We start from the raw sequence: 27,653 nt of genomic DNA on the forward strand, positions 1-27,653 counted from the left end.
TCCTAACTCAAAAAAAAAAAAAAAAGGCAACCGCCGCCAACTGCCAACCGCAGGACTGTTAGCTCGGCTTTTCACTTTCTCTTGCTCTGCTATGTCAGCACGTCCATGGGGCTTGGGAGATCTTTAAATCCCATAACCCTTACAGTGGTCCAAACAGCAGAGATCTTATATCTAAGTGAAGCTGTGTGATTACTCTCCAAAGAGAGAAAGGACTTCTAGGCCATTCAGTACCAGGAGTTTTGTGTTACCCTTTGCACATTGATCTTATTCTATATGTGCCCCATTTCTTTTTTGTTGTTGTTGTTAATTTATTTTAAATGTAAATACTAAAACTTACACAATAAGAGAAGAAAAAGAAAAATTTTATAAACTTAAATGTAAAATAAGAAAAGAAAAAAAAGCATTGCCATGTGCACAGCAGAATGTAAGAGGATTCAAAATATATAGCAATAAATTTCCATTTCAAGAAAGCCTGTGTAATAAATACTATGCATTATGTTCAGAGCTGTCCATCTTTTCTTTGCTTCCTTGTAAGTTTTCTTTTTTCTTTTTTTCTCGTTTTTTCCTGTGCACTTTTTAATTTTGTTCTTCCCCCCTTCCTCCTTCTTCAAGAAGATTACAATTAGTCAAGAATATACACACATATACCACATACATAAATATATATATACACTTATACACACAAAGATACATACACACATATACCCATATATATACATATGCTTATACATACACATACTTAGATATATATAATCATACTCATATATAAACATACACATTCATATGCCTTTATGTAAAACCATAGCATTCTTATTTCTTTTGATTAATTATTTTCTTACGGCAAACCTTGGATGTATGAGGCTGTGAGCAAATCTAGATGGGAAACATATACAATTGTCTAGATTAGAACTCCACCCCCAGGGTCCCCAGTGCAGAGAGACAGTGCTGTATAGTGAAGAGTGGACTTGCCATCCACCTGGAGAACCAGGAGGACCTGAGTTCCAAACTAGTTTCTGTTAATTACCAACTGTGTGAACCTAGGTATGTGATTTAATCTCTCTGAGATTATATTATCTTTATACATTATGTCAAGTACATATATATATATATGTGTGTGTGTGTGTGTATATATATATATATATATGTGTGTGTGTGTGTGTATATATATATATATATATATATATATATATATACATTTCTGATATATTATCCTTTTGTACATTTAGAGTTTGACACCAACCGTTTAACCCCGGGTAAGTGCTTCCCCCCCTCTTGTCTCAGCTCTTATATTTTTGTTGTTGTGCTGTTTCACTCATGTCTGATGCTCCATAACCCCATTTGGGGTTTTCTTGACAAGGATACTGGAGTGCTTTGCCATTTCCTTCTCCAGCTCATTTTACAGATGAGGAAACTGAGGTAAACAGGGTTAAGTGACTTGCCCAGAGTCACACAGTGTCTGGGTTTGAATTTGAACTCAGGTTTTCCTGAATTCAGGGCCAGTGCTCTAGCCATTGTGCACAATGTTCACAGAATGAAGGCTGATAGAATTTGATGGATGGTAGGATCTCAAATCTGACCCCTATTTAAAAAATATTTATTTATTTATGTATTTTTAGTTTGCAACATTCATTTCCACAAGATTTTGAGTTACAATTTTTTATCCCCATCTTTCCCCTAACCCCCACCCCAAAATAGCAAGCCTACTAGATACCTCTTCCCCTGATCTGTTCTCTCTTATATCCTCCCCCATCTTTCTCCCCCTAACTTTCTTTGACCCTATCACTTTTCAAAAATGTTTGTTTCTAACTACCCTCTCCCCGAATCTGCCCTCCCCTTTATCATACCCTCTCTTATTCCCTACCCCCTATTTTCCTGTAGGGTAAGATACCCAACTGAGTGTATATGTTATTCCCTCCTTAAGCCAAATTCAATGGGAATAAGGTTGTCCCATTCCCTTTCACCTTCCTGCTCTTCCCCTGCATTGTAACAGTTTTCTCTTGCCTCTTTTATTTATTTATTTTAAAATTTTTTTATTTTGCTTCTTGGAGGGAGGAAGGCAAGGGTAATTGGGGTTGAGTGACTTGCCCAAGGTCACTTGGTTAGTAATTGTTAAGTGTCTGAGGCCAGATTTGAACTCAGGTCCTCCTAACTCCAGGGCCGGTGCTCTATTCACCACCTAGCCACCTCTCTTGCCTCTTTTATATGAAATAATTTACCTTAATCTATCTTCCCCTTTATCCTTCTCCCGAAAATTCCCCTCTCACTTCTTAATTTTATTTTTTAAATATCATCCTTTCATATTCAACTCATCCTGTGCCCTCTGTCTATGTATACATGAACATACATATGCCCACACTCACATATATATTTATATACACATACACCCTCCTATACATACATATATATGTATATATATATATATATATATATATACATATATATATATATATATTTATATATATATACTTATGAGTCACAATTATCACTTTTCCATGTAGGAATGTAAATAGTTCAACTTTAATATGTTCCTTATTTCTTTTTCCTGTTTGCCTTTTCATGCTTCTCTTGCTTTTTGTATTAGAAAGTCAAATTTTCTGTTCAGCTCTAGTTTTTTCATCAAGAATGTTTGAAAATTCTCTATTTCATTGAATGACCATATTTCCCCCAGTAGCATTATACTCAGTTTTGCTGGGATTCTTGGTTTGAGTCCTAGCTCCTTTCACTTCCAGAATGTCATACTCCAAGCCTTTCAATCACTTAATGTAGAATCTGTTAGGTCTTGTGTTATCCTGATTGTGTTTCCACAATACTCAAATTGTTTCTTCCTGACTGCTTGCAGTATTTTCTCCTTGACCTGGGAACTCTGGAATTTGTCTATAATATTCCTAGGAGTTTTCTTTTAAGGATCTTTTTCAAGAGGTGATTGGTGAATTCTTTCAATTTCCTTTTGCCCTCTGGTTCTAGAATATCAGGGCAATTTTGCTTGAAAATTTCTTGTGAGATGGTGTCTAGGCTCTTTTTTTGATCATGGCTTTCAGGTAGTCCAATAATTTTTAAATTATCTCTCCTGGATCTCTTTTCCAAGTCAGTGGTTTCTCCAATGAGATATTTTACATTGTCTTCTACTTTTTTATTTGTTTGGATCTGTTTTATAGTATCTTGATTTCTCATAAAGTCATTAGCTTCCAATTGCTTGTAGTGGCAAGCACCCCAGCATCCCCAGGGTAGCTGTCAACCTACATTCTTAGATCTGCTTTTCTAAAAGAAAGCAACTCAAAATGGGTTAACAAGCTTACTTTAATCAATCAAAAATATATTGTTTACCTAGTTCAGGGGAAAAAGGTCAGCACCCTGAACTTTAGAGTATATAGACAGAAGTTATAAGACAGAGAAACAGATCAAGCAGACAGGCCTCCAAACTGTCTGACCATTACATGCATCCATACCTAATCACAGTTACCAGAGAGAGAAGCATTAACATCTAGGTTTTTCAAAGCTGGGGGACTCTCAATGGCTGCCCAGAGTCTCATCTGATCAAATCACACAACACTTCTCAAAGTGAGCCCCAAAGAAAATCCCCCCATCAGGGATTATATAGCCTTCTCCAGGCTCAGAGAATGTAACAACCCTCTTGACTCACAACCCAATCACATAGTATCTCTTGAAAAATGAGCTCTCACCACAGGCTCCAGTTGCATTTAAGCCTAGGGGAAGAGAAGATCTTAAACATTTCCATTTCCATTATATTGCTCCAGTCTAATTTTGAAAGAGTTATTCTCTTCAGTGAGTTTTTGAAATTTCTTTTCCATCTGGCAAATTTGACTTTTTTATTTTTGGTTTGGGTTTGTTTGTTTTTCTTGTTTGTTTGTATTTTTGGAGAGTGGAAGGTAGAGCAATTGGGGCTAAGTGACTTGCCCAAGGTCACACGGCTAGTTTTTGTATTAAGTGTCTGAGGCCAGATTTGAACTCAAGTCCTCCTGATTTCAAGGCTGGTGCTCTATTTACTGTGCCACCTAGCCACCCCCACAAATTTGGCTTTTTAAGGCATGCTCCTCCTCACTGGCTTTTTGGGCCTCTTTTGCCATTTGAGTTAGTCTATTTTTTAAGGTGTTATTTTCTTGAGTGTATTTTTGGGTCTCCTTTAGCGGGCTGCTGACTTGTTTTTCATGATTTTCTTGCATCATTCTCATTTCTCTGCCCAATTTTTCCTCCACTTCTCTTACTTGATTTTCAAAATCCTTCTTGAGCTTGTCCATGGCCTGTAATCAGTTCATATTTTTCTCAGAGGCTTTTGATGCAGGAATTCTGATGCTGCTGTCTTCCTCCCACTCCATGCCTTAATCCTTTTTGTCCCCCAAAAAGGAATCTATGGTCTGTTTGTGCTTCCTCTGCTTACTCATATTGCCAGCCAATTACTTGACTTTTGAGCTCTTTGCCACAGTAGCACTCTGATCCCAGAATGGAGAGAGCTTTGTCGCAAATCGCTGGGGTTTTTGCAGCTGCCAGAGCTATTAAGAAGGTGCTCTCTCTGCAGTCCCCACAATCTCTGGCTCACTGGCCACACACCCCAGGACCACCACCCAAGACTGCGCTCCAGATCCAAGCAGGTTAAAGCAGGAGTGACTACCTTCTGAATGGTCACTTGGCCCTCCTACAATCTGCAGGCCAGGAGCTCCTGAGGCAGCCATCCAACCTCTGCTGCTTCTCATCCCAGGGGCAGGGGCCAGACCGTGCTCTTCTGTCCCCCCACCTCCCCATTCCAACAGAGTTCCTTACTGACCTTAAACTTTATCTTTAGTGTTTATGGGTTGAGAAGTCTGGAAACTGCCACAGCTGCTGGTGATTCACTCTCCTGAAGTCTACTCTGGCTGGTCCAGGTCACCCTAGGGCCAGAACCATGCAGCTCACGCAGGACTATGCTCAGCTCCCAGCTCAGTGTGATAGACCCTTTCTATTGGCCTGCCAGGCTGCCTTCAGTGGAATATTTGTTCCTCTCTGTTACTTTGTGGGTTCTGTAGCTTTCATTTTTTGTTTAGAGTCATTTTTTTAATATGTATTGGAAGTAATTGAAGTGTGAGATCACACCAAGTTTGTGTTTCTACTCCACCATCTTGGCTCCTGCCCCATTTCAATTGTATTCTAATTTTGAGTCCATTTTTCCCATGGACATTGTGCATTTTGGGGACGGTGCCACCTAGATTTTTGGGCGGTGATTGGAAATGTTTTATATTAACTGTTCTTACCATATCATCTTAGTAAATTCCTTTGCTAAAAGCTAATTAAGCCTACTTTCTGATTGTTAATGGGAAACACACTGATGGGGACTCATGAGCTATAGTCTTAGGAGTAGCTACCTATAGGGTTATCCCTAGAACAAAAGAGTAGCAAAATCCATGGGGACCCAACCTGTAAACACCAGTGACAAGTTGTGGAGTAACCCAGAAGGTTTTTATTTTTTCTCCATCTGGTTGTATTCCTCTGGACTTCTCCATTTTGTTCCAGGAATCTCTTCATCCTGCAAAATCATTTCAGCCTTGGAACTTATTCCTCCTCAATACTCTCTACCCCTTGGTCCCTTAATTCCTTGGGTGGAGAACTCTCCATTTAAGGAAGGCCAATTTCTGTGGGCTGAGAACTCTGGAAACAGCTGCTGCTGCCACTGCCACCACCACTGCCACCATTGCTGATTCAGTCACTCCCAAGGCCTGCTCCTGCCTTTCTGGGTTTTCTCTTAATTTCCCCTTCTCTTCCATAGCCCTTTCTGCTTTTCACCTTCCTTCTAGTGTGTTGTTATGTCCAATCAGATTGTGAACTCCTTGAGATCTGGAACTGTCTTTTACCCTTCTTTGCATCCCCATCATTAACCCAGTGCCCGGCACATGTTTATTGACTGACTACTACAAAATTATTGCAGAGATTTAGGGGACATAACTAGTGAAGAAGAAAAGATTGAAGATGAAAGAAAGAGAAGATATAATTGAGAGGAAGTTATTGTATGAAATAAAGATAGACACACGTGTGGAGAGACAAGAGCATATATTTGAGTTGGAAGGAATCTTGGAAGATATTAATAATCTCTCCCATGGGAAATGTCACATTTATACATGGAATTGTCTGTTTTTCTAAAAAAGCACAGGGAACCCATCCAATTACAGAGAAAAGTTTGATTTGAAACATTAAAAAGTGAAGCTAATAAATTAATGAGTCCTAAAACTCTTTTAAGATAACAAATGTCTTTAAAGTATTATAGTTGGGATTAATTTCATTGTTTTAGAAATCTAGAATAAAATCATTTGCCCTTAGAGCACAGATTATAGAATTAGAGATAAAAAGGATGTAGAAGTAATTTAATCTATCCTCCCATCACATTTTACAGATGAGGAAACTGAGGAGGTTTAATTAATTACTCAGATTCACATAGGTAATATATGGCAGAACAAGGATATGAAATTAGGTCTTCTGAATTCTTTTTTTTTTAATTTTTTGGTTTTTATTAATTTGTTTGTTTACTTTTAGTTTACAAGACTCAGTTCCACAATTATTTGAGTTTCAAATTTTCTCTCCCTCCTTTCCCTCCTCCCCATGATGAAATATTATTCATTTTTTTAATTTTTTTTTGCTTTTTGGAGGGCAATTGAGGTTAAGTAACTTGCTTAAGGTCACAGTTTTTTGTGTTAAGTGTCTGGGGCCAGATCCAAACTTGGGTCCTCCTGACTCCAGGACCAGCACTCTACTCACTGCACCACCTAGCCACAGGTCTTCTGAATTCTAATCCAGTGCTCTTTCCATTTTTTGATACCACACTGTGATCACATTCAGGTTGCCACTATTCAGATCAGCTGGTCTGTCTTCATTACACAAATGGGCCTTTAACTTATGCAATACAAAAAAAAAATTATTCATTAGTACACACACACATATGTTTGTATACACACACACATATACAGTCTATAGTAATTTCTTTTAAATTTATATCCTCTAGTCATTTTTTTATATTCATCATTATTTTATTTTCCAAACCATATACATTTTTTGTTGTCTTTTTAAAAAATTCTTATAGCTTCTAGTAAGTGCTGTGTTATTAGCTCTCTAAAGTACTTTTTGAATGAATGGATAAATGAATAAATGGATCAATCAAAAAATAAACTCTATGCATTTCTATATATTCACTCATTCAATAATTATAATTAATATAATTAAAGAGTGAGTTGAATTTCTTACCATTCCTAGACAACTCCAAACAATGCAAGCTACACTCTGGTTCTCTCCATCCTCTCCAAGGAACTGGGATTTGTGACACTGGTACCCTGGGTTGGGGTGGGGGGGTCTGATGGATAATTTTTCACCTTTTCTTCCCTGCAACACAGCCACCATACAATTTCTCAACCAATTCCAAATCATGCTGTGCTGAGTACCCTAGACTGTCTACCGTATTTCCAACCCTAGTTGCCCATGTGTTGCCTTCCCCATTAGAATGTTCCTTGAGGGGGCAGAGCCAATGGCAGAGTAAAATCAGGGACTTGCTATAGCTCTCCCCCAAACCTCTCCAAATACCTGTAAAAATTACTCTAAACAAATTCTAGAGCAGCAGAAACCACAAAAAGAAAGAGTAAAACAAATCTCAAGTCCAAGATAACTTGAAAGGTTGACAGAAAAGGTCTGTTGCACCAGGCTGAGAGAGCAGCACAGATTAGGCCCCGGCAAACATGGAGCAGACCTCATGGGACTGAATCACTGGCAGCTGTGGCAGTTTCCAGACTTCTCAACCCACAAATGCCCAAGACAACTTACAAGGTCAGTAGGGAAGGGCTGTCAGACCTGGGTGAGAGAATAATGCAGTTCAGCCCTGGTCTCAGCACAGCCCCAGACCCAGAAAACCAGGAGTAGGCCTTGGGAGTGACTGAATCAGCAACAGTGGTAGTGGTGGCAGCAGTAGCAGCAGCAGCTGTTTCCAGAGTTCTCAGTCCACAGAAAGTAAGGTGATCGAAGAACTGGTGAGAAAGAGATTACAGGAGTTTCTTTGCTGGCACTGAGGCAGAACTCCATTGCTTTGCCCTTACTTGGATCTGAGTAGTAGTCCTGGGTGGCAGTCCTGGTGCAAGAAGGAACACTAGCATAACAGAGTTTGTGGCAGCAGTGAAGCAGGAACCCTTCTCATAGTTCCAGGGCAGAAAAAAGTGCTTATGGTCATTCAGAGACCACAGCACAGGCCAGGAGAGGAGTAAACAACTCTCTTAGATCATACCACCTTGGAAGAACTGAAAACTTACAGGTCCCTAGAAATATCTCTAAAAACAGCTGCACTAAACCCTGGAAACTTGGGGACAGTATGCCTTCCACCCCAGAAGCAGAGCCCAACCTTAACAAAGAGTTAAAAAGTCAAGAAATAGACTGGGAAAATGAGCAAACAACAGAATTTTAAAAACTATACAATCTTACTTTGGTGACAAGGAAGATCAAAACATACACTCAGAAGAAAAAAACAAAATCAAAGCTCCCACATCCAAAGTCTCCAAGAAAAATATGAATTGGTGTCAGGCCATGGAAGAGCTCAAAAAGGATTTAAAAAATCAAGCAAGAGAAGTAGAGGAAAAATTGGGAAGAAAAATGAGCGATGCAAGAAAATCATGAAAAAGAAATCAACGGTTTGCTAAAGGAGACCCCCCAAAAAACTGAAGAAAATAACACCTTAAAAATGGACTAGATCAAATGGCAAAAGAGGTCCAAAAAGCCAACGAAGAGAAGAATGCCTTAAAAAGCAAATTTCTCAAATAGAAAAGGAAGTCTAAAAGGTCACTGAAGAAAATAATTCCTTAATGGAGCAAATAATTCTTAGAATGGAGCAAATGGAATCTGATTCTATGAGAAAGCAAAAAATTATAAAACAGAATGAAAAGAATGGAAAAATAGAAGACAGTGTGAAACATCTCATTAGAAAAACATTTGAGCTAGAAAATAGATCCAGGAGAGATAATTTAAAACTTATTGGACTTACCTGAAGGCCAGGATCAAAAAAAGAGCCTAGATATCATCTTTCAAGAAATGATCAAGGAAAACTGCCCTGATATTCTAGAACCAGAGGACAAAATAGACATTGAAAGAATTCACCGATCACTTCCTGAAAGAGATCTCAAAAGGAAATCTCCCAGGAATATTGTAACCAAATTCCAGAGTTCCCAGGTCAAGGAGAAAATATTGCAAGTAGTCAGAAAGAAACAATTCAAGTATTGTGGAACCATAATCAGGATAACACAAGATTTAGCAGCTTCTACGTTAAGGAATTGGAGGACTCGGAATATAATATTCCCGTGGTCAAAAAAGCTAGCATTAAAACCAAGAATCACCTACCCAGCAAAACTGAGTGTAACCCATAAGGGGTGAAATTATATCCAATGACATAGAGGAATTTAGTGCATTCTTGAGAAAAAAACAGAAATATAAAATTTGACTTTCAAATACAAGACTCAAGAGAAGCATGAAAAATAAACAGGAAGGAAAAATCATAAGGGACTTATTAAAGTTCCTACATTTAAAGGTGATATTTGTAACTAATGAGACCTTTCTCATTATTAGGGTAGTTGGAGGGAATATATACAGAACAGGGGCATAGGATGAGTTGAATATGAAGGGATGATATCTAAAAAATAAAATTAAGGGGTGAGAGGGATGTACTGGGAGAAGGAGAAAGGGAGAGGTAGAATGGGGTAAATTATCTCACATAAAAGAGTCAAGAAAAAGCTTTTACAGTGGAAGGGAAGAAGGGGGAGGTGAGAGGGAATGAGTAAACCTTACTCTCATCATAATTGGCTAAAGGAGGGATAACATACACATTCAATTGGTTATGGAAATCTATCTTACCTTACAGGAAAGTATTGGGAAAGGGGATAAAAAGGGAGGTGATAGAAGGGAGGGCAGATTGGGGGAGAGGGTAATTAGAAGCAAACACTTTTGAGGAGGGACAGGGTGAATGGAAACAATATGACTTATGGAAGTGTTTTGCATGACTATACATGTATAACATATCAAATTGCTTGCCTTCTCAATGAGGATGGGTAGGGAGGGAAGGAGAATGAGAATTTGGAATTCAAAGTTATAAAAAAGAATGTTAAAATTTGTTTTTACATGTTAATGGGAAATAAGATACCCAGGCAATGGGATATAGAAATCTATCTTACATATAGGAAAATAGAAGGGGAAGGGGAAAAGAGAAGGGGGGAGATGATAAAAAGGAGGGCAGAATGCAGGAAGGGGTAATCAGAAGCAAAACACTTTTGAGAAGGGACAGGGTGAAAGATGAGAGAGAATAGAATAAACAGGGGTAGGGGGAATAGGATTGAGGGAAATAGTTAGCAATAGTAACTGGAAAAAAAATTGAAGCAAGTTTCTCTTATAAAGGTCTCATTTATCTAACATATAGAGAACTATGTCAAATTTATAAAAATAAAAGCCATTCCCCAGTTGATAACTGATAAAAAGATATAATCATTTTTCAGATGCAGTAATTAAAGCTATCTGTAGCCATATGAAAAAAAAATATTCTAACTCACTATTGCTTGGAGAATTGCAAGAATTTCTGAGGTACTACCTCATACCTAGTAGATAATAGGACAGAAAAGGTCAATGACAAATTTTGGAGGGGTGTGGAAAAAATGAAATATTAATGTACTGATGTCAAAGTTGTGAATTGATTAAACCATTCTATAGAGCAATTTGGAACTATGCCCAAAGGGCTATAAAACCATGCATACCTGTTGACATAGAAATACCATTACTGGGTCTGTGTCCCAAAAGAGATAAAAAATAAAAGGCAAAAAGACTTATATGTACAAAGAATATTTACAGCAACTCTTTTCTGGGGGTAAAAATTGGAAATTGAGGGGATGTACATCAATTGGGGAATGGCTGAATAGGTTATGGCATATAATTGTCATGAAATACAATTGTAGTATAAAAAGTGATGAGCAGGATGCTCTCAGAAACACTTAGAAAGACATGGGTTGATGCAAAGTGAATGTAACAGTACAAAGTAACAGCAATATTGTAGGAAGATCAGCTGTGAATAACTTAGATATTCTCAGAAATACAATGATCCATGACAACTTTGAAGAATTTTGGATAAAAAATGCTATCCACCCCCAAAGAAAAAATTGATGGTGTCTGAATACAGATTGAAGCAGCCTTTGGGTTTTTTTTTTCACTTTCTTTATTTTTCTTGATTTTTTAAATCTATGTTTTCTTTCACAACCTATTATGTATATGTTTTAGATGACGACACACCTATGTGGAATTACCATTGCCATCTCAATGAGGGGGGATGAAGAGGGAGGAAGAGATAATTTGGAACTCAAAGTTTTAAAAACAAATGTTTAAAATTGTTGTTTACATGTAACTGGGGAAAATTAAATACTAAATGAACACCAAAAAAATCGCCTTTAACATGAAAAAAAGATGCTCTTTGAGGGTAAAAACTGTCTTGTTTGCTTTTCTTTGTATCCCCAGAGCTTATCTTAGTAAGGGTTTACCGAGGGTTTTGTCATTCATTCACTTTTTAAAATAATGTCTTATTTTTCCTCAATACACGTAAAAAAAATTTTTAGCCTTCACTTTTTTTTTAAGTCTTGAGTTCCAAATTCTATCCCACCTTCCTTCCTTTTCTCCATCCCTGAGATGGTAAGCAATCTGATGTAGATTATATATATATATCTCCACACTTTTTGTGGAAGAAAATTCAAACAAAAAAAGTGAAAAATAGTGTGCTTGGGTCTTTATTCAGACCCCATCAGTTCTTTCTTTGGAGTCAGATAGCCTTTTTCATCATGAGTCCTTTGGGATTGTCTTGAATCGTTGTATTGTTGGGAATAGCTTAGTCATTCACAGTTCATCATACAATATTGCTGTTGTTGTATACAATGTTTTCCTGGTTCTGCTCACTTGATTCTCTATCCGTTCACATTCATTCATTTTTAAGAATCTTAAGTTCAACTCTATAGAGGCAACATGGTCCAATGTAGAATCCTGGACTTTAAAGTCACAGGAACTGTGTTCAGATCTGTACTTACTACCTGCATGACCTAGGATAATTTACTCTCTGGACCTCAGTTTTCTCATTTGCAAAATGAGGATTTGACTGAATGAACTGGAAGGACCCTTCTAAAACTGGATCTATAATTCTATGAACCTATGACTGCATGCAGTGCAAAATGTTATTCTAACCATAAGCCAATCATCTTTCTGTCACATGGTCTTATGGTTATTTCACTTTCCTTTGGAATAATGGTAGAATTGAGTTCAGCAAAGTATCATTGATATATAACAATAATAATTAGTAGTAATAAGAAAGTACTACTCAATCTGATATCCTCCTCACATCCTATTCTAACAGCATTATATCCTATACTTTATACACCATGCTGATTTTTCAAATTGTCAAAAATGTTTTTGCTGGTAGGTCTAAATACAGAGAATATCAAGTGAAAAAAAAAAACATTGGGGAAACTACTGAGCCTACTTCCTTCTGAAATTTCAGGAGATGCATGTATCTATTTCTACTGCGGTGGAGCAAGGGCTGATGCAGAACAGGCAAGGCAAACTGTCTGCTCTGTTTCCGTTGCTAAGGGATCAAGAACTAGTAGGAAGGATAGAAAGAAGCAAAAGAATAGCAATGGACAGAAAAGGGTATTCAACATTTGCTTCCCTAGAGAAAACCAGACTATTTTAAAAATAGTCCTATTTATTCAGAGAATATTGTTTTCAACTCAATCTTTCAAATCTCTCTTCTAAATCCTGTTAATTTCAATGCTCTGTTCATCCTCAACTTTGCAAGTCCAGTAGTCTGTAGCTTACTAGTTCCCTGGGTTTTAAGAGTGTGGAGAATTTTACTCCACTCTTTTAAGCTGTTCTAGCCTTGCCTGGAATTTATACTTTGAAGAAAAGAAAAAAAAAGTTAAGTGAGACTTGGTTTTAGAGCCTACATTCTTGCAAGCAGGAAAAAATTCTGTGTCCAGAGGACACTAAAGGTGTCTTCTAGAAGCTGTAGAATGTTTCTTTGAAAAGTGAAAAAGTTAGAGAACCATCTTGACATTTCTAAAATATATGATGAGTGTCATGACATAGACATAACCAGATGGCTATGTAGGTGAACACAGTTTTACCTGATTTCAGAGTTATCTCTGATAACAATTTTGACTTTCACTTTCATAGAAATTATGGATATTTGCCACACATATTTGCCAACCACAATAACAACATTGTTTACTAACAAAGGCTCCTGGGAAGAATTTCCAAAGCCTCAAATTAGAGCCAGTGTCCTTAACTTTTTATTTCTTTTTTCTAGAACTATGACATGTAGGCATTTAAAAAGGATTACGCCAATATTATTCTTTTAGGTAAAGTCTATGTTAGGTAAATAAATAAATAAATGAAATTTATTATGAAGCAGAGAACATTCTTTTTTTAGTTATAAATGTACTTTTCCTCGGTGTGTGTTGAATATCCCTCTGGAAATTTTTTTTTACATTTTAAAGCTTGTTATTTTTCAAATAAGCAAAAATATTAATGTACTTTGCCATTTCTGTCCTGTGTTGGTTCTCCTTCTGGTAGCCACTGAAAGCACAGAAACTAAAATAGCATCTTAAATCTTACCATTCATGAATACTAAACATCTAATTCTAGGACTAATCTCTTATACTATATGCCAACATATCAAGGGATATGTACCTATTTATTTTAATTTTAAAGTTTTGTTAGTCTTTTTTTATAATCTATAAACTCCTTTAAAAAATTGTTGATTATCTAATCCCTTTGTCCACTTTCTCCAAATGTAACTCTTTTCTTGACTTTCCAATTTCTGTTAATGACATCACTATTCTCTCAGTGACTTAGGCAAGAAACTTTGTCTTCATTTTTTTATCTTCACCTCTCCTTTTCCACTGATGCACAATCCATTACCAAGTCCAAATAACTCTTCCTTTCAAATGGTCTTCTCATTCCCACTGCTATTACTCTAGTTCAAACCCTCATGATTTCATGCCCATATTTTTGAAATTTATTTATTTATTTTTAACATTCTTTTCTTTTAAAATTCAGATGCTCTTCCTCCCACCTCTTTCCCACCCAATGAAAATGAAAATAGTGTAATATTATACATGTAAAAATCATGCAAAACTTATTTCCATATAAACCATATTGCCAAAAAAAAAGCAAGTAAGAATGAAGTGAGAAAATTATACTTTAATTTACACTCACAGTTTACTTTGTTTGCAGCTAGTATTTTTTCATCATGGGTCCTTTGGAATTGTCTTGGATCATTGTGTTGATCAGAGTACCCAAGTCTTTCACAGTTGATCACCATTACAATATTTATGCCTATATTTTTGCAATACTTTCCTAATTGTGTTGCTTGATTCCTGTCTCCCTTCCTAAACAATCTACCTTGTACACCATCAACAGATTGATTTTCCTAAAACACTATTTTCACTATGGTACTTCTACACTCAAAAACTTCTACACTGTCCAACCTACATTTCCAGTCTTATTTCTCATTGTTCCTCATTGAATCTTCTCATTGAATGCTCCTTTCTAATCAAACAGTCCTCTGTCCCTTCCTGAACAAGCCATGTTTATTCCCAGCTCTCTGCCTTTGCTAATGCTGTGAATTGCTATGGAGAAATGCTTTCCCCATTTTTTCTCTATCTATCCAAATCCTATCCGAGCTTTAAAGCTGACTTTAAAGTTTCATTTCCTCCATTCAATCCAATGCTGATGTTTTCTTCCAATGTCACTTCTAGGTTGTACTACCCAATTTTGCACCATTTAATATTTTTTTTAAATTGTTTTCTCTCTCCAAATAGATTGTAAGCTCTATATTAGAAATTGTACCCCATTTACTCTGTATACTCTACAGACATAAAGCACAATACTAGGCAGTCCTAGGTCCTCCATGAAGCCTTCCCCAACTATACCAATCAACTCATAGTACTTAATAGTTCTTACACAGTACTTACTTGTATCAATCATTTGATACTTAAATGTGTCCCACTCTACGATTCCTCTTGTTTCATTATCTTTCATTATTATTTAACCCATATTGTTTAAATTTTATATTTGTGTATGTTTTGTTTAACCCCCTAGATTATAAACTCCTTCAAGTGAGAGACTCATTTTTATTGGCAGCTAGGTGGTACAGTGGATAGGACCATAGGACTGGAATTAGGAAGAACTGAATTCAAGTCTAGTCTCAGATAGTTACTATCTGTGTGATGTCACTTTACCTTGTTTGCCTCAGTTTCCTTATCTGTAAAATAAGTACATTAATAGTGCCTACATAGCAGTGTTGTTGTGAGGATCAAAAGAAATAATTGTAATGTGCTTAGCACAGTGCCTGGCCCATAGTAAGTGATACATAAATATTAGCTACAAAGGTGTCAAACTCATGACCTTGTTGCTGCCCAACAGTACTCTGCAGCATAGCTGAAACCAAATTAAAATGTCATTAGGAAATAATAAAAATACAATAGAATATGGACAGTGTTAATATGTGGTTTTCTATGTATGGCTTAGTGCCCCCCATTCTATTTGAATTTGATACCACTATTCTTTGTCACTCTACTTCATCATTACCCTCTGCCTCTCTGATTTGAAGGTAGGGCTATGAACTCCAAACCTCCATTTAAGGAGAAAGTTCAGCTCAGACATCTCCTCATTTATAACCTTGTTACACTCCTCTGATTGACTTCACTTCTACACCATGCCATTGTTCAATCCTTATTCAGCAATCACCATCCATTTTCAGCTTCGTTTTGTGTGTTTTCTTCCTCCATTAGATTGTAAGTTCTTCGAGGACAGGAACTGTCCTTTTTCATTTTTTTACACTTAGTGTTTAGCACAGTGCCTGGCAAATAGCAGGTGCTTAACAAATGTTTATTGATTAATACTTTAGTCCTTCAAAACATCTTTGAAACCCTATGTATCTCCAACTCTTTCTCCTGAGCCATAACATACGTTTACAGTTTTGTAGATAGTTCCATTGGTTTCTGTTGTTAAATAACAACAAAACAATGATCACAAAAAAGGTAATTATTCTGCTAAACTCTGCCCTGGTTGAACCAAATCTGAAGTACTTTACGCAATTTATTTTGGGGATCATATTGATCAGGTATAGAGCCTCTGAGGAAGGTAACTAGGATGATGAAGGAACTGGAGACTATTCTATGAGAACCATAGCCTAGAGAAGAGAAGATTTAGAGGGGCATGATAGCTGCCTTTGAACATTTAAAAGGCTGTCATATGGAAAGGAACTGGACTTGTTTTTTCCAGAGGACAGAACTAGGAGTAAAGGGTAGAAATTGCAGAGAAGTATATTTACTGTAGGCTCCATGAAAGATGGATAGAAAGACAGATAAACAGAGATAGGTGATAGATACATAGATATATGATAGGTGATTGACAGATTATTGATAGGTGATAGATAACTGATGGCATAGAAAGATAGATGATAGATATGATAGATGATGAATATGTAGATGATAGATGATTGATAGATAATAGAGAGGGAGATAGATAAATAGACAGATAGATGGATAGATGGATGGATGGATGGATAGATAGATATAGAGACAGAAAGATAGATAGATAGATAGATAGATGGATGGATGGATGGATGGATGGAGAGATAGATAGATAGATAGATAGATAGATAGATAGATAGATAGATAGATAGATAGATAGATAGAAATATAGAAAGAACACTTATTAAATCTTTACAGTGTGCCAGGTACTAAACTATGCCAAAGTGTCGTGGGCTTGCTTGTGGAGTCAATGGCTTCCTCTTTACTAAAGAGCTCCAAGTGAGAGCTGAATGATTATTTGTTGGGGACGTTATCAAGAGGATTCCTATTCAGGGGCCAACTGATAGAAATGGTCTCTGAGGTACTTTTTAATGCTGAATACAGAGTGAGAATGATGATCATAAGGACTTTTTTTGCATTTGCAGCACACATGTAGTATTTTATCATACACACATGTGTAAGTTATAAAGAGGAAGAAGGCAAGTGAAATCACAGTTAATCACAATATAATAGGACATTACATTAATTAACCAGAACTTTCACTGATATTCATAAGGATTACACGAAGATGCTTCCTGAAACTTAAGAGAATTCTGAATCATTTAAGAAATATTAAAAGTTAGTTTAGGATATTTGCAGCAAATGTTAGATTATGTTCTTTTAAAAAAAATAGTTGGCATTCCTTGTGATCACTATAGTAATTCTTCACCAATATTTTTGATTGCACATAGCATGCCTCTCCTTAACCATGCCAAATAGCCGAGTTTATATTGAAAGTAGAGTTAGAAAGAATTTTTACGTAAGCTTTGTTGATCATTCTGTGGCTGTTAAGAACCATTATAGTATGCCCACTTGAGAGACTCTGTATCTCTTGGAAACCGAAAACAAATAATTGTCTTTGGAGTCATGTGATAAAATTAAGTGAATAAATACATCTAATGGAACACTATGAAGCATTAGTTCATGGACACCACCCACTTCCAAACCAAATGAGAAAAACAGGAAAGTTGTCTAAAAGCATTAGCTACTAGAATCAATTTGCAAACATTTTAACATCAGCATGTATAAAATGTTTGGGTCTACGTGTGTATACACACAATGGCAACAACAGCTTCATCTTTTCTTTCTTCTTATCCAGTTTACAAGGCAAAATCAAACATGCAATTATTCTATCAGTAATTAGCACATTTGTAGAGTAAACAGTGTTCATAGTTACTTTTTGGCTTCCATTGAAATGGTTATTCACAGCTGCTGCAACTATAGTGAACTAAGGCAGCCAGATGGTATAGACTAAGGATTAAGTACTATTCTTGGTATCAGGAAGACCTGAATCCAAAACCTTTCTCAGACTTTTACTGATTGTGGGACCTCAATGGGTATGTCACTTGACCTCTTTCAGCCTTATTTTCCTCATCTGCAAAATGAAGGCAATAATATAATTTACCTTAAAGGGTTTTTTTCAAGATTCAAATGAGATAACATATAAAGCACTCCGCAAACTTTGAAGTCCTATATAAATGCTATCATCATCATCATCATCATCAGCCTCAGCCAAAACATCGTGCACTCAAGGATGTGACACAGGGAAACATTCCTCCTTTGCCTTTGGCATAAATCTGCAAAGACTGAAAAGTGGAACACTATGGTTACTGCCTTGTCTTGTTCTCAATGTTGTCATCACCACCTAACATCATTCACACTACAGCAGCTCCAAACAATCATAGACTCTTACCAAATGCTTATAGTTTGAAGACTAGGATCAAAGAATATTAGAACTGGAAGGAATCTCAGAGAGCCACATTTATTCTTTTTTTTATTGTATGATTTTCCTTTTTTTCATTTTTCAAATACTTTAATAACTTCTGATTTACATCATTAATTTCCACCAGATTTTGAGTTACAAATTTTCTCCCCATTTTTCCCCTACCCACCACCTCAAAATACCAATCCCACAGGATATCCCCTCCTCCAGTCTGCTCTCTCCCATATCTTCTCCCATACCTCCTTCGACTTTTCCAGGAGGGCATGGTGGATCTCTATGTCCCAGTGCCTGTATATCTTATTTCCCAATTACATGTAAAATAGTATTAATAATAGTATATATATGTATATATATGTATATGTGTGTGTGTGCATGCGCGTGTATAATTTTAAACATTTGATTTTGAAACTGAATTCCAGATTTATTCTCTTCCTCCCTTGTCACCCATCCTTACTGGGAAGATAAGCAGTTCAATATAGGTTGTACATATGTAGCTAATGCAAAATATTAACATAGTAGATATATTGTAAAAAACTGACTATATTTCCCTCCCTCCTATCCCACCTCCCACTTGTTCTTTTCTCTACATTGATCCTGTCCCTTTTCAAAAGTGGGTGCTTCCAACTCCCTCCCCACCAGCCTGCCCTTCCTTCCATCATCCCCCCTCTCATCTCCTTCCCCCCTAATCTCCTATAGCGTGAGATATCCTATTTAGTGTGTATTTCATTCCCCCCTCGAGCCAAATTCAATGAGAATAAGTGTGTCCCATTACCCTTTGCCTTCCTATTCTTCCCCTCCATTGTAACCATTTTCCCTTGCCTCTTCTAAATGAGATAGTTTACCCCATTCTGTCTGTCTCCATCTCCTCTCATTATATTCCTCTCTCACTTCTTAATTTCACATTTTAAGTATCATCCCTTCCTATTAAATTGGTCCTGTGCCCTCTATCTATGTATACCTATAAACATATATACACACATTCACATATGTATTCATATGCCCGTATACCCTGGGATATAATCATATAGATAGATAGATAGATAGATATAGATATAGATATATTCCCTTCAACTATTTTCACACTGAGAAAAGTTTCATCAGTTACAATTATCATTTTTTTCATGTAGGAATGTTAATAGTTCAACTTTGATCAGTGGCTTATGATTTCTTTTCCCTGTTTATCTTCTCAAGCTTCTCTTGCTTCTTGTATCTAGATGTCAAATTTTCTATTCAACTGGTTTTTTCATCAAGAATGCTTGAAATTCCTCTATTCCACTGAATGACCACATTTTCCCCTGAAACATGATACTCAGTTTTGCTGGGTAGGTGATTCTTGGTTTTAATCCCAGCTCCTTTGCCCTCTGGAATATCATATTCCAGGCCCTTTGATCCTTCAGTGTAGAAGCTTGCCAGATCCTGGGTTATCCTGATTGTGTTTCCACAATATTCAAATTGTTTATTCCCGGCTGCTTGTAATATTCTCTCCTTAATCTGAAAATTCTGGAACCTGGCTATAATATTCCTAGGAGTTTTCTTTTTGGGATCTTTTTCTGGAGGTGATTGATAGATTCTTTCAACCTCTATTTTGCCTTCTGGTTCTAAAACATCAGGGCAATTTCCCTTGAGAATTTCTTGGAGGATGATTTCTAGATTCTTTCTTTGATCATGGCTTTCAGGTAGTCCAATAATTTTTAAATTATCTCCCCTGGATCTATTTTCCAGGTCAGTGGTTTTTCCCATGAGATATTTCACATTGCCTTCTATTCTTTCATTTGTTTGGATCTGTTTAACAGCATCTTGATTTCTTTTAATGGCACGAGCTTCCCTTTTGTCCATTCTAAATCTGAGGGAATGATTCTCCTCAGTGAGCTTTTGAGATTCTTTTTCCATCTGGCAAATTCAGCTTTTTAAGGGATTCCTCTCCTCATTGCCTTTTGGAGCCTCTTTTGTCATTTGAGTTAGTCTGTTTTTTAAGGTGTGATTTTTTCTTGCATCATTCTCATTTCTCTTCTCAATTTTTCCTCTACTTCTCTTATCTGCTTCTTAAGGTCCTCTATGGCCTGTAACCAGCTCATATTTTCCTTTGAAGCTTTTGGTACAGGAGTTCTGACTTCACTGTCTTCCTCCTGTTCCATGCTTTGATCCTTTTTGTCCCCAAAATAGGAGTCTAATGTTGGATTCTTCTGTTTGTTTTACTTTCTTTGCCTGGTCATGTTGCCCCTCAGTCACTTGACCCCTAGCCTTTTTGCCACAGTAGGACTCTGCCACCAGACAGGGGAGCTTTGTCCCAAATGCTGGGGTTTTCTCAGCTGCCAAAGGTATTAGTTGGGTGCTCTCCCCGAAACCTCCACATGCTCTGGCAAGCTGGTCGCACACCCCAGGGCCTTCACCCTAGACGGCAATCCAGATCCAAGCAGGTTAAAGCAAGAGCAATTACCCCTCAGACTGGTCGCTTGGTCCCCCCTACACTCTGCAGGCCAGGAGCTGGAGCTGCAACATGGCCCGGTCTGCACCAAGGCATCTCAGGGGCTTCTTGCCCTGGGGGCAGAAGCCGACACACTCCTAACTACTGGTCCCAAAGTCCACACTGCACAGACCTCTCACTTTGTCCTTTGCATCTATATATTGATGAATCTGGAAACGGCCACAGCTGCTGTTGATCTGGAGTCCCTCCAGCCAGTGGTTGGTCAGGCCCGCCCTGGGGCTAAACCCTCTGGCTTCCAAGGGGCTGGGGTGGGCTCCCATAGCACTGAGCTGACCAATTCCTGCCAGCCTGCAGGGCTGTCTTCAGGGTGAGGTTAGCTTCTCTGTGTCATTTTGTGGGTTCTGTAGCTCCAGAGTTTGTTCAGAGTCCCCTTTTACATGGATTGGGGAAGGTGGAAGCTGGAGCCTCGGGGAGGTCCTGCTTCTACTCCACCATCTTGATTCTGCCCCCAAGCCACATTTATTCTTAACAGTCCTCAAGCATAGGTTGTACATTAATAAGAAAAGGGAGAGTAGGAATGGGGTAGGATGGGAGGTATATATGAAATCACTCCTTGTATTTTTTCTCTTTCATCTTCTTTTCATTTCTTTGTCTGAGAACAGGAGGAGGTTTAAAACTGGATTGGGAATTGGCTTAATTGGAGAGGTTGGGCTAAAGAATTGAGTTGAACTGGGGTGGGAGGTTGAACTAGATGGCATTTAACGTCCATTATAACTATAAGAGGGTTCATAGGTAGCATAGTGGAGTGCTAGCCCTGGAGTCAGGAAGACTCCTTTTCATGAGTTCAAAATGGGCCTCAGACACTTACTAGCTGTGTGACTTAAACAAGTCACTTAACCTTGTTGACCTAAACTCCTCAATTCCTCATCTGTAAATGAACTGGAGAAGGAAATGACAAACCAGTCCAGTATCTTTGCCAAGAAAACCCCAAATGAGGTCACGAGGAGTCATGTGTGACTGAAAAATGACTTAAGTATGATAAAGTAAAAAATCTATAAACTGAGATGTGCATTTTTCTAAACAAGTTCTGATCTCTGGAAATGGTCATCAATGAGTTTCTTTCAGGATCTCTCATTTTTTAAAAAAAATATTCCCAAGTAGAAGTAATTTCTCTTTCTTCAGGCCTCTTTGTAATATTTTATTTGTATATTTTCTATATACTTAACATATTATAATTTCCTTTCCTTTCTTATCTTCTTTTGTAAGTAGAGACTTATTTGGCATTATCATAGGTCCTTAGGATCATAGATGTATAGTTAGAATGGACCTTTGAGGTCAGCTTGTTCAATCCCTTCATTTTACAGATGAGGAAGTTAAGGCCCAGAAAGGTTAAATTAATTGACCAAAGTAGGACATAGGTAGTTAGTATTAGAGCTTGGATTCAAACTTAGGTCCTGTGATGCCAAGTTTAGCTCTCTTTCTACTGCATCACAATGGTCTCTAGTCCTACCACTGTCGCAGTTTCCTTCCTCTGGATGCTCTGTAGATTGTGGCTCAAAGATCTGAACGTAATTCTCCAGATACATTGATCTGATTAGAGCACAACAGGACTATCACTTTCAGTGTTCTGACTACTATGTGTCTAAGATCACACTAGCATTTTTTGACTGTCATATCACACTATTGATTTATATTGAAGTTGAATATTTATTACAAAAATAACATCAAAAGGTCTTTTTCAGGCCCAGTCACACATCCCCCAATGTGAAGTTGACTTTTGAACCTAAGCTTACTACTTTTTTTGGAATCACATTACTATAGAGTTAGACCTATATACTCTGGAGTATATACTGTAGAATATATAAACTGCAGAGTTTATACCATCTAATGCAACCCATTTCTGAGGAAAAGCCTTCTTTAAAAATCCCCAAGTCATATCAGCCATATGACATCATTCAGAGAATACTGATATAATAACAAGCAGCTTAAGTTAATCGAAAGCTCTACAATTATACAAATGCAAACCAGTCTGGTCTTTCTGTCCCCCCATCTCTTGTAACTGTGGCTTGAAATCATTATCTGCAGTATTGTTCCAAGATTCATGTCACATGAAGACCTCCAGTGATGAGGAGTTAATCTTTTTCTCCTGAGAAAGCCTATTCCATTTTTTAATAGCCCTGATTGTTAAGAAGTTTTTCCTCTATAGCAAGTCTAAATCCAATTCTTTGCACCTTTAAACCATTGTTCTTAGCCATATTAATCTCTGTTAGATTTCATTTTAGGAGACAGTTCATCATTCTAGTCTGCTGAGATCTTTCTGGATGCTCTGTTAGTCATCCCTTCTAGCTTTGGGTGATCTGTAAATTTGAGAAGTATGTTAGTTATGTTTTTATCTAAGACCTTGATAAAAGGTTAAATGACATATGGTAAAGTGCATATCCTCAAAACATTCCACTGGACAGCTCTCTTTTCAAGCTGATTTCAACTGTAAGTGATGTCACTTTGGACCCAGTCGTTCAGCCAGTTTTAGATGCACTTAATTATTCATTCAGCTAACACATCTCTCTCCATCTTCCACAAGAATGGCATGAAAGATTTTGTAAAATGATTCACTGAAATATAAGAAAACTATGCCTACAGTATAACCTTGTAAACACATACACACATATACAGAGAAAACTGGGTTAATCTAACATAATTTCATCTTAATGAAGTCAAAATGCTGATTCTCAGAGGCCACTACTTCTCTCTCTAAATGTTCACACGTTACTCCTTAAAAAAAATTGCCAAGAAAACAGTCAAGGCATGGACCAGCAGTTTAGCGACTCCACTCTCTTTCATTTGGCAAAACAGAAATTTTTGCTGTTATCCTGTCCTATATTCAACAACATCACAAAAAATGAAACAAAAATAGAAATGACTGGTTATAGATGTAACAGTTATTTCAAATTTTGTGTACATTTGGATCACCATAGAATGGAAATCAAGTTAAATGCAAATTCAGAAGTGTAAAAATGAGAATGTACAATTTCAGCCATCTCTACTCAATTTGTTTACACAGACTCTAAATAACAAGAAGAACAACAAAAAAGGGAAATGAAAAAGAAAGCAAGAACATTGACTCTATCATCATTTCCTAGAAAGGTTTAACCAATGCAAAAAAAAAAAAGAGCAAAATAAGAAAGCCAAAATAATCTCAAACGTATCTCAACCAGCATTTGCAATCTTTTTAACAGGAAGAGAGACATGGTAGTCAATACTATCACTGGTTTAGAATTTAATACTATTAGCAAAGTATTGCAAAGGAGGATGACAAGTATTTCCTCACAAAAACAGTGAAGGGCAGTTGAGGGGAAAGTAAGCCTGCAGAGACTTGGTGTGAGGTAAAGCATGGTAAACCAGATTGTCTTTAGAGCATTTGCAGATGAAATCAAAAGGAAAACAAATGGTGACAAAATTGAGCAGATGCGCCAGTGGTCTTTGGTGATCTATAGCGATCTATGTCCATTGGTAATAAGAGAAAAACCATAATTTGAACTCTGACACCTTGTTATCTGATGCAGTACATGAAGAAATGGTAATAGAACTTAGTAAAAGGTGGGAAAAGCAGGACCTAATGAAACAAGCACATGTATATTGTATGTGTGTGTATATATGTATACATACACATATGTATTTCTGTTTGAATTGGATAAGAAATAATTTTAAAGGTACTCAAGGATTGCTCTTCAAGATACTGCAAAAAGGGAAAGTTTCCCAGAAAAAATGGAAAGATTATCATTGGGAATTTTAGAGGCAGATAGGTGGTGCAATGGATAGAGCACTGGCCAATAATCTGGTTCAAATCCAGCCTGAGACACTAGTTCTGTGACCTTGGACAAATCACTTAACCTCTTTTTTCCACAGTTTTCTTAAAACTGTAAGATGAGGGAAATAATAGGTCTCCTAAAATTGTTGTAAGGTTCAAATGAAATAATATTTTAAAGTACTTAGCACAATGCCTGGCACATAGTAAGCACTTAATCAATATTTGTTTCTTCCTTCTTTTTACACAAAAAAAGGCAATCATGTAAAAGTAAACAAGTATTGACTTGTTTGTCTATCTTCTGTAAAAGCCTATTGGTATGAGACTCTGTCCTTATTGATGTATCTGAATGCCCCGCCCTTCGTGAAGGGCAGGATGCAGTTGATAAAGAGACAAGAGTTTCAGTTCTTAGTCCCCTTTTGGGAATCTTCAGGGTGAGTCCCCTTTGGGGATTCATCAAACTTCAAGTCTTCTTTGCATCTCCTCTAGTGCTTCTGTCTTCTAGAGAGAAGATAGGAGAGACCAACCCAACTTCAGGTTGCAAGAGAAAAAAACTCTGGAAAGATAGATATTTGTGGAGCTGACAATCTGCACCATGTATCTATTCCCAGAAATTAGAGTTATTTAGAATAATCTCAGTCACTTCTACTAGGTTTGTTTACATGGTCTGTAGGAAAAAAAAACCCCCCCCCCCCAAAAAAAAAGAGGAATGAAAAAAAGCAAAGAAATTGACTCTATCATCATTTCCTAGAAAAGTTTAACCAATGCAAAAAAGTCACCAAAATAAGAAAGCCAAAATAGTCTCCAACTTATCTGAACCAGAATTTGCAATCTTTTTAACAGGAATAGAGACATGGTAGTTAAGACCAACACTGGTTTAGAGTTTAATACTATTAGCAAATTATTGCAAATGAGGATGACTAGTATTTTCTCACAAAAATAGTGAAGGGCAGTTGAAGGGAAAATAAGTCTGCAGAAGACTTGGTGTGAGGTAAACCATGATAAACCAGATTGCTATTTAGAGATAGTTGTTTAGAGGCTATGGGGAGTTTCTCTTTGTGTGAGATCCAGAGTACTCTCTCTTGGTTGAGCTGATTTTTCTTGCTCCCAATGCAAGAGCTTCTTCACGTGATTGCCCAGAATATATTCTCCTATGTATACATTTTCTTACTTCTCATTTGTATTAATGGGTTTGTTTTCTACTCACTATGTGTGTGTTCATTGTAGAACTGGTATTTAGTGGGGAAGGAGCCAAACTCTTGAGTCCAAATCTGACCTTAGACATTTATTAGCAATGTGACCCTAGGCAAATCTCTTAACCCTCTTTTTTGCCTCCATTGCCTTTATCTACATAATGAGCTGGAGAAGGAAATGGCAAATCACTCCAGTATCTACCAAGAATACCACAAATGGAGTCAGACATGACCGAAACAACTGAACAACAAAAATCCCCATGTGACTCAGAATGGAAAGAACCCTTGATGTGGAGTCAGGTGACCCAGTTCAAACATCCAGACTTTACCACTTGCTAAATGTGACCTTGGCTAAGTCATTAACCATAAAAGCCTAGTTCTTCTGTAAAACAAGGGAGTTGACTAGATGAGTCTAATTCTATGATCCTACAACCCTGCCAGTGATGAACCCCTTCCTCAGGGCCTTTTCAGTTACATCCAGGTCTGCGTCCAGGGTTTGAGGTCCTCAGGGCAAAGGGTTCTGCTGTTGCCTGGAGGCTATTTTTAGTCTAAAGATGCTAATATCCCAAACATGGAATCCTTTAGAAATGAGGCTTACTAGATAAACAGTTTGGATTTACTTTTATCTTCGACCCAAGATCAGTGACAAATATGTTCAGGAAAGGGCCTAAAGAAACCGTTTTTCACCAGTGTCTGGAACAACTTCAACAGGACCTCTGGGCTAGATTCCAAGACTACATTCTAATATATAACCTAAACATTTTACGAGAAGAAAGTACACTAAGACTAATTAAGGGAGGATGTAAGCAAATTCAGTTCTTTGATAAGTGTTGTGTTTAGAACATGAATAGGAATCAGGAGTCCTAGGTTCTTTCCCATTTTGACTAATTCCATTCCTGATCACAGGCCATCATCCCATACACTTCTCTGGATCTCAAATGGGGAGGAGATAGACGATCACGACCAGATTCCAGGTAAAAACCCTCTTTTTTTTTTCTTTACAATTTTAAGGATTTAAGAACTATCCGGTCTTTAGGCAATGGGCAGAATATGAAACTGATTGGCAAAATGTCAGGTGCAGGAGGGTATACGGATGGTGGCAAGATTTTTGTTTGTTTTAAGTTTTCTGCGTGGATGGGGAGATGGAAAAAGGTAAATGGTAAAAATCTAGAGAAGTAAAGGAAATTGCTGGAGAGCAAGTGTGAGCCAGTGATTTGAGTATGCAAGGGATGTTGGTTGTTCTGGGGTCTTTTCGGAGTAGGGGTGCATTGGGAGGGGAAGCAGGGAGTATGGGGTATGTGTGCAGGGTAGGGGGAGAAGGGAGAAGGGGCCTGGGGACCAGTGGGTCCGGGGAAGGGCGAGGCGTGGAGCTTGGGGAAGGGGTGTGGGCGTGGGGCTCGGAAGGCTCTAAGTAGAAAATAGAATCGTAGACCAGGTAGATGCTGAGGCGGGGGTGGAGTTGGAAAAGACTACAAGGGTCTAGTGCCCAAGGGGCTGTAAACCCCAACCGCGCCCAGGAGGGAGGAGGGGATGGAGAAAGGGAGCTGGGGCGGGGCGGGGGGGGGGGTGAAGGGGGGCGTGGCTCTCCTGCTGCTTCCCCCCCTTTCTCCTCCTCCTCCCCCTCCCGTCTCCAAAGCTCAAGCCCCTCTCCCTCCTCCTCGGGAGGAAGCTCCTGAGCCAATGGGAGCGGGGGATGTTAGCGGGTGGGAGGCGGCGGCCGCGTTGCTAAAGCAGCAGCCTGGGCGGTGGCGGCGGCGGCGGCGGGGCGGGAGGCGCTGAAGCCCGAGGGCCGGAGCCTGGGGGCCCAGGGGGGGGGGGGCGGGGGGGCCGGGGGGGGGGGGAGCGCCCCCACCCCCCCCCCCCCCGTCCGGAGCCATCCCGGTGTCCGGAGGCCCAGGAGGCG

The 27,653-nt window shown here is 38.1% G+C and overlaps 1 protein-coding gene across 2 annotated transcripts in view; it reads left to right on the top strand.

Moving 5' to 3' along the window:
* Positions 1 to 27,653, top strand: part of ZC2HC1A (zinc finger C2HC-type containing 1A) — a 153,287-nt gene that overhangs the window by 59,285 nt on the left and 66,349 nt on the right. For both annotated transcript variants that reach the window (XM_069100158.1, XM_069100159.1), the window contains exon 4: positions 26,657 to 26,724. In XM_069100158.1, coding sequence (XP_068956259.1) covers positions 26,657 to 26,724 — 68 coding nt within the window. The remainder of the gene's footprint in view (positions 1 to 26,656; positions 26,725 to 27,653) is intronic.

The sequence above is a fragment of the Petaurus breviceps genome, unplaced genomic scaffold (assembly GCF_028583685.1).
Source record: "Petaurus breviceps papuanus isolate PSGF00001 unplaced genomic scaffold, PetGlider_PUasm1.0 38, whole genome shotgun sequence".
In the NCBI taxonomy this organism is placed as follows: Eukaryota; Metazoa; Chordata; class Mammalia; order Diprotodontia; family Petauridae; genus Petaurus; species Petaurus breviceps.